At 36.7% G+C, this 15,019-nt stretch overlaps 1 protein-coding gene across 18 annotated transcripts; it reads right to left on the bottom strand.

The window, feature by feature from the left end:
• Positions 1–263: 263 nt before the first annotated feature.
• LOC124632200 (troponin I) lies at positions 264–12,132 on the bottom strand. 18 transcript variants are annotated; one of them, XM_047166913.1, is made up of 10 exons: positions 12,013–12,127; positions 10,566–10,607; positions 8,710–8,727; positions 8,252–8,380; positions 8,049–8,172; positions 7,220–7,320; positions 3,909–3,952; positions 3,008–3,149; positions 1,549–1,566; positions 264–625 (listed from the first exon to the last, which is right to left on the bottom strand). In XM_047166913.1, the coding sequence occupies exons 2-10, from the start codon at positions 10,578–10,580 to the stop codon at positions 557–559; spliced, it is 660 nt and encodes a 219-aa protein (XP_047022869.1). In that variant the 5' UTR covers positions 10,581–10,607; positions 12,013–12,127; the 3' UTR covers positions 264–556. The 18 variants fall into 18 exon arrangements, with proteins under 18 accessions (XP_047022869.1, XP_047022868.1, XP_047022867.1 ...); XM_047166912.1 differs by lacking the exon at positions 7,220–7,320 and adding an exon at positions 6,651–6,751; XM_047166911.1 differs by lacking the exon at positions 7,220–7,320 and adding an exon at positions 6,354–6,454 and having other exon boundaries at positions 12,013–12,124.
• Between the last annotated feature and the right edge of the window lie 2,887 nt (positions 12,133–15,019).

The raw sequence follows: 15,019 nt of genomic DNA, 5'->3' as shown, positions 1-15,019 counted from the left end.
AACTCGTAACCATCGTTGCTTCACAAAATAATGTCATGTTTCTATCATGTTTTTTTCAACATTAGGAGTAGGGATGGATGATATGGGAACATAAAAATGCAACTGGAGAAAAAATACACTCATAGCTTTTTAACTGTCACTCTCTCTCTTAGTACTAAATGATAGAGGAACTTTCAATCTAAAGGTAAGAATAACGACTACACATAAGGATACACAGGGACATAGAGGAAAGGGCAAAAGGGGCACAAATGACATCCACTAAGTGTAATACAGTACAGAAAATTAATTTATTAAACGTATTATCTTACAAAAAATCATTATTTAATAAATAAATAATTATAAAAAATTATTTGACATGTTCGAAATGGATTTGATCAATCGACAAGTACACAGATTTTAATGGAGGAACTTGTTGCTGGTAGATACCTACGGGATGACGTCAGCGGGAGGCCGACGGGCCATAGAGGGTAGGTATATCACAATGTGTTGGTAGTTAATTACAATTGTCAATTGACATAGAATAAAGGTCTTACAGTAGGTGGGGGTGATTAACAGTTCATGCCTCAACCTCTTCCTCTTTTACCTTCTGATCTCCTGGCTTGCCCTTGGACCAGTCTGGTTTTTTCTGTGGAAACAAAAAGGTATAATCAGTACAAAGTCATTTTTTCATTGTTTTGCATCGAAGCCGATGGACAGCGCATCGCGGCTATATTCCCAGATACGCCCGCGATCAGCAAGCTTCTTGATGAAGCGGGGTGGACAAAATATATGTATATACAAATGCTGCGTCAGGAATACCAAGTAAATATGTGGTGTAGCTTTTATTTAATTTAATAAAACGCTATGGAATTACTATAACGTTTCAAATAAAATTCACACCGATGTTTCTTGGCAGAAGCCTTTTATGGTAATCTTTAATCAGCAGACCCACCACACCATACGCCGACTGTATGAGCTAATTTATACCACGGCTCATTGATTGCCGTATGGTCTGGTGTAACAAGGGGTTCGCGAATATAATGTAATAGTCGTCTAAAGCACACACTTCAAAGCCTTGAAGTAGGTATAACACATCTAGAAAAACTTTACTATGGAAAACCGAAGCGTTTTGTGGAGCAAAACCTAAAATAACCGTCTTATAATACAAGTGTGGAATGTGTCTGCACTGTGGAGCGCAACTTATCACACAAAGCTTTATACAATAAATCTGCTAAGGGGCCAAAATGCAGCTTAAACGGATATATCCTCGTTATTTTTCCTTAAGACGAACTTTGTTCATCAAAAGAAGAAATAAAGGGACACAAATTTCAGTAACACGCCCATGAAAACTGATGGACGGATGAAATGTACAAAACGAATTGATGCCAATCGTTAATGTGTCTAAATTGGCAAAGATCTTCAGCTTCAGTGAAAAATAAACTAGGTAATTGTAGCCACTCTAATAACGGTACATCTCATAGCTGTGCTGAAAATATAACATGCCGCGTGTATGAGCAACGTCTAAATTAAAACGTGTCTGTACGCGTTGTCGCTTTACGGTCTATTTACCTTGGCTGCAGCGCCACCCTGTGAAACATCGCATCATGATATTGTAACAATATTATTGCGTTTCTATTCTACTTTGACAACGTCAACAATTACCAACAAGTTTCAATAATCTCAATTTACGACGGAATTAGCTTCGAACTACTGAGTATTAGTAAGTATTACATGAAAAATTGCTACAATTTCCAAAGTTTCCTTGGTTCGTATAGAGTTGTTGTACAGTTAGATAGCAAATGTTTGTGACAGTTTAACAGTACGTGGGTGTTCCGTGATGTGGGTGTTCAACCATGTCATGTGTAAGTGTAGATATGTTATGTAGATAATTATATATTGTGAAGATCTTGTACACAAACTACACAGTATTTTCGAGAGACCTATTTGCAGATTTATTCAAGAAAGTTAGTCACTAAAAGAAATAGAAGAAAAGCCTTTGGTGTGTAATTTAATTTCCTATTATAAAGGAGTGGCGAAGCATTGCAGGGGAATACCTGAATACTGAAATAAACTTGTTTTTATAGTTAAAAGTTGCAGCGTAAGCCTTTGGTCGGGGAAGAGTTAAATTAAAATGTTAATAACAAGATTGCACATCTACATAAAGTTGAAAGCTGTATTTAACGCGTCATCCAAACTCTTTCTCACCTTGTTTTGTCAGGTTTGGATGTTTTACGGAATTCAAAAGATAAGATCGTAGAAAAGATCGATTTATTTATATTAAATTAATGGGTAATTAAAAAATAAGTCATCATTTGTTCAACAGTAGAGAATGATTGTAAGAAACTGACTGTTAGTTATTATGTTTGGTCTACTTCTTTCCAATAGCCCAATCAGCTTTCTCCGCTTTCTTGGCCTGTAGAAGACGATCAGGTAAAGATGATGAAATGCCGTTAAATAATCATATTCCAGAAGCAACGCTAGTAACAGTTGGCGCCGGGACTCGAACCCATGGACTTGGTGTAGTAGAAGCAATTACAGATGAAGTTAATAAAAGTAAAGAAAATTATTAAAGAAAGAAGAGTTAAAGTTAAAGAATTTAGTTTAAAGATAGAAGTACTCAGAAGAATATGATGCCAATAATAAACTAAGAAGAATGTTAGATAGAAAGTTCAATATTATTACAGTATCGTAAATATTTCCATAGTTACACCAGGAGTTATATCTAGACACGATACTTTCATTGGTACTGTATCAGGTGTAGTAAGAATTCGTGTTTTGATGTAATAAGTATGTGGAACTAAAACTTCTTTGTCAGCCATTTATAATCCCAGACCCAAGTTGACTCATCCATTGGCTGCATATTTAAATACGTGTGCCAGAATGGCATCTTTGCTTTTATGTTCAACTACTACCATTTCAATAACATTATCAACAATCACTGCTTCTTCATCAATATCAATATCTGCTGCTAAATTATCATCAGTACTATCTTCTTAAAACAAAAGAATGTCTGTAGTATATATCTTACCTCTTTGTCTTCTTCTTCAAGGGTGAACTCCTTCTTTTTGACGACCTTCAACTGGTTACGGAAGTTGAATTCAGCGGCCTTCTTCTGGAGCTTGGCGAATTTGTTCTCGTATTTGGACACCTTCTTTAGTGTGGGTTTGACGCTGGAGTGAAAGATATTTATTAGTATGGAGCTTCCATTTTGTTCACAGTATCCTATAGATAGACAGAACTATCCAATGGGATGTAACGAATTTTCTCTCACCTAGTCTATTCTATTTATGAAATCTATAATGTTCTCAACAATAGCTTTAGCTAGTTGAAATCCTTAACTGATGTCATTATCATGATTTAATTAAACGGAACCCTTAGTACATTTCCTTGACTTGTTCACACGGCTGTTTTTTTAATTCTAGTTTCGTTCCCATTTTCAGCCAGGTTTTATGGACTAAAGGGTTTAGAATCAGCTTAAAATGCTGAGTCCTTTGTATTTCGCGGTGTGTGTTCATATTTAATACCGCGCAATACAATGCGGCCTTAACAAAGAGTCGTAGCACCGTAGCCGCGTAGCTTCGTAGCTTCGTAGCCGTAGCGTAAGACTAAATATTAACACCGAATAATTGTATTCAAAAACTTAATTATCAAAGAGAACCTTCGAGAAATAATACATACGTGGGAGTTCTAGAATAAACTAAACATATCTAACTGAATTAGGCTCAATTAAATTTAGAATCGCAACCATGAAATTCAACATCCAAATAACATTTCTCTATGGGACAATAAAGTGTAGTCGAGAAAATATTTCAGGCTCCCCCGCTCGTTATTAGTGAAAGTGCTATTGTAAACGAAATTATAAGGGGACCCAAAACTACTCGAGATTATCATAATTTTATGTATTCGTTCTAAAGGATGAAGGTACTCACAATTTGCCTCTGAGGTCGTTGACTTGAGAGTTCAGGTCCGAGATCTGTTAAAACAAAACTTATATTAGCGTTCCAAATTCAAAATACACAAGTCGAGTTAATAAGAAGAAGCAAATGTATAGAAATCATAAGGAAATGTTATTGTGTCTACAAAACACCTCAAGTTATATTTTATCATTCCAGGTTTTCTAGGAAAGGATCAAATTCAAATATATTAGTCCTCTTTGAAATGAAATTAAGTCGTGAAAGTAAATTAGAATAATTATATGAAGTTAAATGTAACTGTAGAATATAAAATTGAAAATTATAAATATATAATTAAATATTATATGTAAATGTATAGTCTAGTAAGAGGCAGCAATTTTACTAACTACTAATGAAATAACTTCACGAATCATTTCACAAGTTTGTTTCTTCAAAATAAATAAAATAGAAAACTATTCTGTTCAGTCACTAATTAAAAATTTAAGTAACAAACGACAATCGGAATGTCCAAACTTGTGCAACGTTTGTTTCAATTTACAGTTGAAACTCCATGCAAGGCACATTGAGAATTATGTTACATTCAAAGCTCGAAAACTGAAAAACCAAAATGACCACAAAATCAACCACCATAAAAGTTTAAAAAGAGTTAATTTAAAAAAGAATTCGAAATATTAATTCTAGAAAAGCACAGAACAAGATATAGAGCTGAGCATAGATTAGGCAGTGTTATTTGCGAGCTGAAGTCTTGTTTTAATTTCTGTGGTCTGTGGGAACATAAATTATACTATCCCGGATCACTGTGACCTCCTATATATCTTAAACCTGTGCTCTTTACCTAGACATTAGAGAATAACGTGGGCTAAATAAATACAGGTACAACCGACAAGATTCGTGCAAGAGATCTACTTATCGTGCCTCGTGATTGGTAGCTGGCCGTCTGCAGCTCCTGTGCCTCAACAATCTAGATTTATTCACAAATGTACAGAGAGATGTGCAGGATATTATACATGTGCAACATATATAACACGAGCGCTAACAATATTGTACTGCTTCGGCCGCGACCGGGCGTGCGTCGCGTCCGCTAGTAGCCACTGCACGTCACGCTACTCAGTGATCGAAGTTGTAACATATTGAGCGCTTGTCGGTATGCGAGTTAATTTTATATGTATGTTGCGATGGAATCAATTCTGTATACATCGGCGATCAATGTATGAGTACCACGTTGCAGATAATGTGTATCATGGAGTGACGGTGCAAAATCGATCCAGACTTGCAAATGTGGGTATGTATGTAGATACAGATGTGGGTACTGTGTGTCTTTGGACTCGCAAGTGAGCATAGTATACACCACTCCGTGTCCCGGAAGTGATGCGTCCGAGCGATGCTCGGCTGTCACGCAGGGAGGGGGCGGGCAACATCGACCAGAGCATGGCACTTTCAATTTAAACACTCGGTGTATACAGGTATTGCAAAAGGTTTGTGGGGTATATCAGCAACCGAACACGCAAACATGTCGCGCGGAATATTACGGCACATACGTGAAAAGTTGGAGATTTGGAACAAGAAGTTTCACTTACACTATGCACTTGCGTGTGCCAATAGAGGAACCAGTCCAGCGTTCCAATTACACCTCAACGGTATCTCTAATTGTTATCATAAAAAGAGAAAATTCAGTAAGGCCTCTAAGCTCGCCACCACTCATGAAGCGTCACACTGGCGGATGCAGCTATTGTATTATCATTATGCTTGATTATGTACTTGAACACTTTTTAAATTATTATTATTAAAGTGCCATACTATTTTAGATATGATTTAATAAGGTATTTTAAGGGATAGTTGTTACGTCGTATTATAATATATTTGTCATGCAACAGGCAAAGCTTTAGCTGGTAAGCGGTTGGTGACGAGATGACGTCGGTAAGGATGAACATGAGAAGCACAGAGAGATGACCGACACGACACATCCATCGATAGATATACGATACATAGAGAATAGAGTTTGACAGGATAGACGTAACCGCGATATCGATAACATAGATATAACAAGAATACATAGAGATGAGACAGTTCCGCGGGCATGCAGCGGCGACCGCGCCGGTAGTGAGTGCAGTGTGGTTACTGTTACGCCGGTGGCGGTTACTGTAGTTAGTGTAGTTAATGGTGTAAGCTCCATGTCAATGACGCGATCGGCGGAGATCGATTTTGCACCGCACGCCTGGTGGGCGGGGCGAGTGCGCCCGCGCCGCGAGCTCGCGTCCCTCCCCACTACGACACATCACACGCGCTCTACAAGTACACCACTAACGAACCGACCTTCCACCGTTATTTACAACTCAACAACAAACAACCGAAAACTTACAAAGCGTTATCAATGTATAAACACGAACTGTCACACGCGCACGTTTGTTACAGAATCGATGACTGTGATATTCACAATGGTTATAAAGTATTGGTCAATACCTCATAATCTCTTTTCCTGACTTCATGTTCCAAATCCCACTTCTGGCCCTCACACACATACATGCGGTCATAATACTCCTGTATTATTCTCTTGAGCATTGCTATAGAAAAAGGAAAGACATATTATTGAGCCAGCAGAATGAGCATGGGCATCGGTGTGAGTGACCTGCCGACGTGGAGCGACGTGTGCATGTGTGCGGTGAGCCGTACAACTATCAAGTCATGTCGTAACAACTAAATCAGAACCAACTCATATCATGTCATATGCATTCCCAATTCCTAATTTATGTGGTTTACCTCCATTTTCCTAATTTCGATCGCTCGTTCTAGTTCATATTTATCCCCCTCAAGGTTGTATATTCTGTGCCAGTACATTTGACATATCGTCTGGAGTTCCGCTAAAGAAAAACAATCACATTTTAAGTTTTGAATAATTTCGGCGCTTCGAAGTCTGTCTCACGGATCTGTGTTGATGCTGTGTAGTGGACTCAACATAGGGGCCTTCGACTGGTGGAACAAAGCGTAAGCGAAGCTACATGATCAGTACTGAGGTGGGTAACAAATGGACTATTACTGAAACATAATCAATGTTGTTATTGACTCAAAACTCGATGAGAGTATCTACAGAATCTATTGCAGCTTCGGACTGTGCTACAACGGTTCGTTGTTATTTCAGCGTTTTTAATTTACTTTGTTATCCACACGGTTAAGGTTGAAAGGTATCATTTATTTTCAGCTCCGTAAAACGACAATTATGATATTGCTGCGAAAACAAAACAATATTTTAAACTAGTCACATTATCGGCATGAACTACTCAAACGAGAGCGTAATATATAAATTGCGTAGCTCCCAAACCAGGTCAGACCTCGAGCGCTCTGCGGGCCACTTCCATCTCGTGATCGTACTTCTCCTCTTCAAGCTTGGCGATACGCTGATGGTAACCGGTTATGATGCTCGTGAGAGCCGCTACAACATCAACCAAGAGTTACTCGCGCTGTGCGCAGCTGTCCCAAGTACGCGATCGTACCCCCGCGCCCCGCGCGCCATCGACCATCAGTTAGACAGGTGTGAGTGGAAGAAGTTTAAGGTCGGAAATATAAGATAATAGAAGAGAGTAAGTTTACGCAATAAAATCAACGATATCACATGAAGTTTAGAAGAAGTAGAGAAACGCGTTAGACAGATAGGCCTGAGATTGACGGCCGAACACACCGTTAAATCTTTGTTAAACCAGCTGACGAAGTAAGAACAACACGCCACTTGACATATCACAAGTTACGTTAATTTTTTTAATATAAATATGAAAGTAAAGTCTTTGTAAGTGTTGTGAGTCGACACAAGAGAGCTGTTCGTTTTCAGCAGCTCATCTCTCTACCTCCATATCTTTTCTTTTAACGATGTATTCCAGATCGAACTTTTCGTCTTCGAGCTGTCCGATGCGGGTGTGGTATTCAGTGCAAACCCTCCTAATCGCATCTATAATTCGACATAACACATGTACACATGTAGCTTATGGTGGGGCCCTATGTGAGAGGAACACGAAACATGGATATCGCCGTGTTGTGGAGTGTGTGATGGCTTATACTATGGGGTCAACTTTACATATGTCCAATAGTTGGCTTCATATTTGTCAGGATGTACAATTACAAGATTAGGAGTTTGATTGGTGTGGCGGGAGTTGAACAGAAATTTACCTTCGTTTGCATCTTCAATGTTCTTGGGTTTACCGCACCTCTCTTCGATGATGCGCCTCCTCTCAGCCGCTTTGCGTTCCTGCTCCTTCTTCAGTTCCTCAGCGGCTTTCTTACGCAGCAGCAACTGTTGGGGGGTGAATCGAGAACTTAGGATACTAGTTCACACTAATCAAATGGTCACCTGTCATAGATTTTAAACTTACCCTGAGCTTCTTCTTCCTCTCAGGTGTCATGAAACCCTTCTTCGCCTTCTTGGCTTTGGAGGCCTCCTCCATACGCTTGCGCACCTCAGCGCGCTTGCGGTCGATTTCGGCCTGTTTGGCCTTCTTCGCCTAGAGACAGTAGACATTGGTAACGTGGTGTTCTAATTAGGAACCTAACTAGTGAGTTAGTGTGTGTGAGTTGAGATGATGTTATATGTGTGTACTGAGTACTTGTGTGGTGTTTGTGTGTGTGTGTGTATGTCGGTATTGTATGTGTGAGTATGTGTATGTGCCTGTGTTTGTGTATGTCTGTTTAATGAGTATTTTTGATACTGTGTGTAAATGTACTTGCAAATTGTATATACAGTTTATGTATAAGTAACTGTGTTCGTATAAATTGTACGTCTAATTGTGTGTAAGTCGTCTATCAAGCGATTGTAGTCCCGTCGTTACTTTACCTCCTCGAGACGCTTTTTCTGTAAAAGAAAGAAATAAATCTCAGTATACGGCAATAAGCTGAACAAATTGCTTGAGTTAAAGTGTTTACGTTTGCTACAATTACCAGCGCAACATAGTGTACACTTCAATACAAAAAAGAAGGAACAGAATATTAAAAACATTTTCTTATTTCGAATCTTTCTTCAAAAAAAAACTTACAGTATTTTAATTTAGGGCTGATTTTTCAATCATCATATAACTTCTATCTGAAGAATAAATATGGCGATTTGACATATTTTATATACAAAAGATGTCAAAATGTCAAACATATTCAGACAAAAGTTATCTCACGATCGAAAAATCAGCCCTTAAAGAAGATATTGACTGGTAATTAATATTAGCCTACAACTATATGCTGCGAGCAAAAAAACCACCGCTTCTCTTTGGTTTCAACCACACAGTTCCTATTTCAATATTCAAAAGCGGTCTTTATTTATGCTCGCAAGTAAATAGTTATAGAATGTCTCATCTGTTATTTCAGTGCGGTTGCAATCACAGTGTACGGTATGAGTTGTGAGGTAGTGAGGGTTTACTACACATTATTCAGGACTAGGCTCATTAACTCTAATATATTACCACGCCGTTACTACATATTTGATTACAAAGCTCTTAGAGGCAACGTCGACTTAGGCATTAACAAATATATTTATTGCTTCCCTCTGCTAGAAGCAGAAAAAAAATGTGTCCCATCCCTAAGCGATGATAAATGTTGCCATAATGAAAAATAAATATTCGTTTCTAAATCAATTTTCTTTTGAGCAACATGAATCGTAATATTTTTAAATAAGCGCTGTTTTTCTTTTGTTTTTCATACAGAAGCTGGTTATATACTTTTTAAAATTGTAATAGGTTTTATTTCTGTATTATTTACGTTGTCAAATTAGCTTTACAATGATGGTAGTAACAAATAACAGGGGTAAAGTTAATAAATACAGTGAATTACTAGGTAAACATATAAATATTGGCATTGTGTATTTGGTGCTGATTCTACAAATTGTGAGTTAATGTGGCTATAAGCTAATTTTACACATAAACATATATTTTCTGATATTAATACTCGACATTTAATTAGTTACTCAGTTACGCAGTCGGTAACTACTACACTGAATATTTATCGACTTACAAGATATTATGAATAAATGCTGTAAAAAATTCTGTAAAATTAAAGAACATGGATCGTCAAAAAGAATAGAAGACGATATACCGTAAACAGTATGTTTCTATATTTTCTTTTATCAATTTCACTGACGTATTTTTATCGAATTTCACCAACTTTCTTTTAGGTGATTAAAGAGCCAATTATATTTCATCCATATGCAAAAGTAATCTTTTTTGTAGGAATAAAAATGATGTCTTGTGTGTGTTGAGTCAGTATGTTGGTTAAAAAGCACAATAATTACCTGAGTCTCGAGGAGACATAGCAATCAATACTAAATGGTGAATCCGCAGAGACGTCGAGTTTCGCAGCACAGAAGAACAATCCAGGAGCGCACGGAAAGTATAAATGAAACAGAAGAAATACACAAAAAACATGTTAGATTAAAATAACCTACAAAATCAAATTTCGAAAACTTCATTTGTTTAAAAAAAAAACTTCAAAATTCAAACTCATGTCTGCAAAATAAAAAGTTATAAAAGAGGTATTGTCTGAAAAGTTCCATATCTAATTCCAATTTTAATACTAATCGATCCAATCTAATACTAATTCGAATCTCGTCAACAAAAGACTGAAGTTCTTTGGAGTCGTTTACAAAGAGAATCGATATTAAGGTTATCGAAGATTTCGTTCCATTTCGCGTGCATTGACTTACCTTACTTCATCATCCGCCATTGTGTTTGGTTTGTTGATCTAGGAGTCCTGGAAAAATGAAAATTAATTTTTACTTTAGCTATTGAAAAATATTAAGTACTATCGTATATCAATATATTTTAATTTAATTAATAGATAGACTTGAACTAAATTGTTTAGATAATCCAACGTAAGTTTAAAGTGCTTACAGTAGTTGAAAGACTGATTACTAATTATCTTTGACATTTACAAGTGGCCCAGCAGATGTCAAGGTACAAGATAATGTTAATCTGTCATTAGTACAACAAAATATTATTAATGACAATAAATAAAGCGTATTTGGCCATAGTCATGAGAAACAAGATCGTTATTTGAAACTCTTTGGACCAAAGCCAAGACGTCGACGTGTGAATACCGACACTTGATACTTGAAATCCGGTTACCTACCCAAGATTTTCTATATTTTAATGTATATTAAATCGAGCGTCATATTGCATTCTTCGATTGCAGTAGACGTATGCATTCTATGTTACTAGAAATAGCCTTGAATAGTTGAAAAAGTTACGCGAAAAAAATCTGGAAAATCTAAAATTAGATCAAGAAAATGGTTACGGTGAAGATCGTAAAAGAATCTGTGTAATAACGGTTGCCAACGTAATGAAAATTCCACAATTAGGTTCGGGCGTGTTCGCGGATAGTCGGCTAAGTTCGGGCGGTGTGCGGGCGACTGAAATAGGTTGGCTCGCGGACGGCGCATCCTAATTTGGTGGCGCGAGCGCTGCTTAGCTTACTCGGGTTTCGGACGCTATGCAAAGCAGACTTGTGTTACAAATTATGAAATTTTTTATCTTATTTTAGCCGACGCAGATGATATCAAAATAAAACTAAATATTTAAAGTTTAATGCAAATTCCAAAAAGTAATGTTTTTATGATTAAAGAAGAAATTATTCAATGATAGAGACATCAGTAAAATTTTATTTTTATTTATTTGTACACGAGTTTTATTTCATTTCCTTATGATAAACATGAAGTATAATGTATTCTTCTAAGTATGTGTGCTTGATATTATGTCATGACCCGAATACGCTACGGTAGGTATGCAACGAGTTTCCGATAAGCACGTGATACAGGAAATATAAATTATCGAGTTCAGTTAAAGCTTGCTATTTTTTCCAAATCAATGCCTATGTCAGTCATATCTAGGACACATTGAAAACACTATACAATTATCAATGACGTCATAAATATTGCACAGAGCATCATATTTCATAACTACAGAAGGTCACTCATGAGGACAACATCTGATACACGGAAAGTCCACACACTGGATCGCGAGACCGATGCATCACAGCAGTGCTCCGATTTACCACGACATTGATATATCACTTCACTGAACGTTAAATGCACTTCAATAATCTTGCGTCGGATTACCGTTTTGTTAGTAAAAATATTTTAACTTTCACTAAAACTCACCTAAGGCAAAGAAAAAGAGGATGGCCCTATAGATGGTTCAGCCAACACGAGCCACAGCTGCTGACTGGCGCGAGGCGGGCGGCAAGGTGCGGCGGGCAGTGCGTAGGCGCAGCCACCCCGCCGCCCGCGCGCCCCTCCCCGCAGCTCCTGCAGACTCGCCCCGCACTCACCACGGCACTCCTTCACTGCAGACATTTTTAGCGCAGTGTCGTTTTGACACCAACACCGAAATAACATTAGATGTAAGCTCCAGTTCGAACGAGTCGGATGCCTCGTAAATTCTCACTAGTCGATGCCATGTGCGTAAACAGTTTCAGTATCAGTTTATTGCGATATGAAGATTATGATTAAAACAACCTGTTTTACGATGCTTTTCATACATTCGATTTACTTTATACATAAAAAGGAAAGTGAATTTCAAAAGAACCGTCTGTGGCTAGATACTGTTTTCCGATAAAGTTGAGAATTGAAAGCTCGATTTTGCGCTACATAAAGCGACTTTAATATATTTGTGACCCACATACGAGAAGTGCTTGAATTCTTTCATTACAATGTAGCTTTTGACCAGCTTATTATTTCACTGATATAATGAACTATTCAATCGAAGCAGGATAATAATTCCGAGCTATGTTTCTTTCTTTAATCATATAAGACTACGATCTCTATTCCTAGAAATAAGCTTTAAGGAAACTCAGTTCACGACTAGGTATACATATTGATAACAAACCTAGGTTCTACAACTACAATCACAAAGCGTAGTAAGAAAAACGCGGAAGATCAAAGCAATTAGTCCCTTGATCTGTAGTGAACTAATAATAGCTATCTAATTGATTGTCAATCATCTCGATGAGTTTGGCACTTGTCAAGCGCACGTGGCGACGACAGAATATATGCAACGTGACAACCCTAGTACGAGAAGACGTATGTAATGTTTATCATCTGAACTGCAGTATCATCGTCCTACTAATCTTTCTTTGTGGTCAGTGAACCATTTTTCGTTTTTCATGAGGATAATTTTTTTAGCAACTTTGTATCATCGTTCATTTTTCGTTGACACAAACATTATGAGGTTCAACGTACCTACCTACCTTAGGTTAGGTACCTGTACTCCTATCATTTCCTTTATTTGTATTAAGAACATATTTTCAACACAAATTATTTTTACAGTAACTTACACATTTTAAGAGTTGCCTAGTGGTAGTTCATGTTTTTACTTTATAATCGATTTCATAAATCAACATTAACAGCATCAAGTTCTCGTATTTCGGGATCATTAAAATGTAACTGGTATTATAAATAGCGACAACAAAGCAAGGAATGGGGTCGTTATGAGCCGGCTTACGACTTCTATAACATTTTAAGCTTCAAAACAATTGTTGTAGGCTGTTAATGATAGGTTTATGAACATCCAACACCTGGTGTTTGGAGAAATAAGATACACTAGTAATGTTTCGGTTTACTAGTTCAATATCTTAAAAAAGTCATCGTAGAATCCCAAAAAAAATACTTTAATCATAAAAAAAAAATATTTTCACGGTTTGAGAATACACAGAGCGACAATTTTTTTTTTCAGAATAATCAATAGATAGGTAATTGATATTTATACCTAGGTACCATTTCTAAAGCAGTTGTCTAGCACACCAGAGTAGCCGTTACTTTTCAGGAGGCGGTAAAATAATGGCCATATACCATACTTATTACTTTGTTCTTATTTATCTTATGCAACAGACATTATCACCTAAATCACCATTAGCTCAAAAAAGCGCAGCTCAATTAGCTCAATACAGTTCACAAAACCTTGAGATGTCACCACAGATGTAAACACGGGCATCTATTAAAATAAAAAGTATATGAGTACATACACTGTCCAAATGTCCAATATTGGCACAGTCTGTTGGACGTAAACAACTATTGTCATCGGTGTATATGACTCGGAACATACTAACATGACGTAGAACTTTGAAAAACTTTATACGACATGGAGAATGGAAAATATCTGGTTTCATTCAAAGTTTGACAAAGGAAAATAAAAAGCCAAAGACTTTTAAATAACTAGCTTTAGGTTAAATAATCTCCGTTGTTATTATAATCGTGATTTAAGCATACCTATTGTAAAAAAATACTTTAGTACTCTCTACTTTGTCGATGTAGGTACTTTCATTACGAACGAAAATAACTGTCGGTATTGACTTGAAATCGTTATGTCTAAAATCAACACTAAACAATTCGTACTACAAACAAACTTTTCCTCAATTTTATTAAGTAAATAATACTGCTATTCAATGCCAAGACGAAGTCCTAATTAATATTAAACATAATTAGCGAAACAAATATTAAAAAGGTTTCAACTGAAAGGGACCTTTATTTGTATCTGCGTCAGATATTTATTCCGTTTGAGCTATATTTGGTTTTTACCGAAGTTTATTCAGACAGCAGAATTTGATTACGTATTGAGCAAACATAGATTATAAAATTAGTTAATATTAAACAGTACTCACAAATAGTACCTAAGTATAAATAAATGTTCTGCCAAAACAAATATTTGCCAACCAAGAATAACATATATGTAAGTACCCAGACAACATTAAAACACCATTCAATATTATAATCTAATGCATTAATTCAGATGACCATATCAAATCCATTGTCATCACCGTCGATTGAAAGTTTACCCAAGAGACAGGAAAATTAACATGGCATTCAAGTTATTATTTTGGTTAGATAAGTGTTTATACTATTATAGTTTTTTACGATTGTTGAATGTGCAATATAGAAGCATATTGATATAAAAAAACATTGAATTTTACCTTCATCTGGGAAGGGATAGACCACAGTTTTCATATTTCTTTACGAAAGCAAGAACGAGCGCTACCGATAGCAGAATCTGTTGCCAGCCAAACATACAGGGCATTTGTAATTGAGCTCCATCAATACGTTTAATAAGAAATCATATATCTACATCACCTGAAAAACAACGGACAAAAATCAAATCGCTCAATTGATTACG

This window comes from Helicoverpa zea, chromosome 8, assembly GCF_022581195.2.
Source record: "Helicoverpa zea isolate HzStark_Cry1AcR chromosome 8, ilHelZeax1.1, whole genome shotgun sequence".
Lineage (NCBI taxonomy): Eukaryota > Metazoa > Arthropoda > Insecta > Lepidoptera > Noctuidae > Helicoverpa > Helicoverpa zea.
This window is presented reverse-complemented; position numbering and strand designations above follow the sequence as displayed.

Coding starts and splice junctions, on each gene's coding strand:
- LOC124632200 (XM_047166913.1), bottom strand. Junction 7,321..8,048: donor CATTGAAGATGCAAACGAAG/GTAAATTTCTGT, acceptor TTGATGTTGTAG/CGGCTCTCACGAGCATCATA. Junction 3,953..7,219: donor TGGCCCGCAGAGCGCTCGAG/GTCTGACCTGGT, acceptor TTGTTTTAACAG/ATCTCGGACCTGAACTCTCA.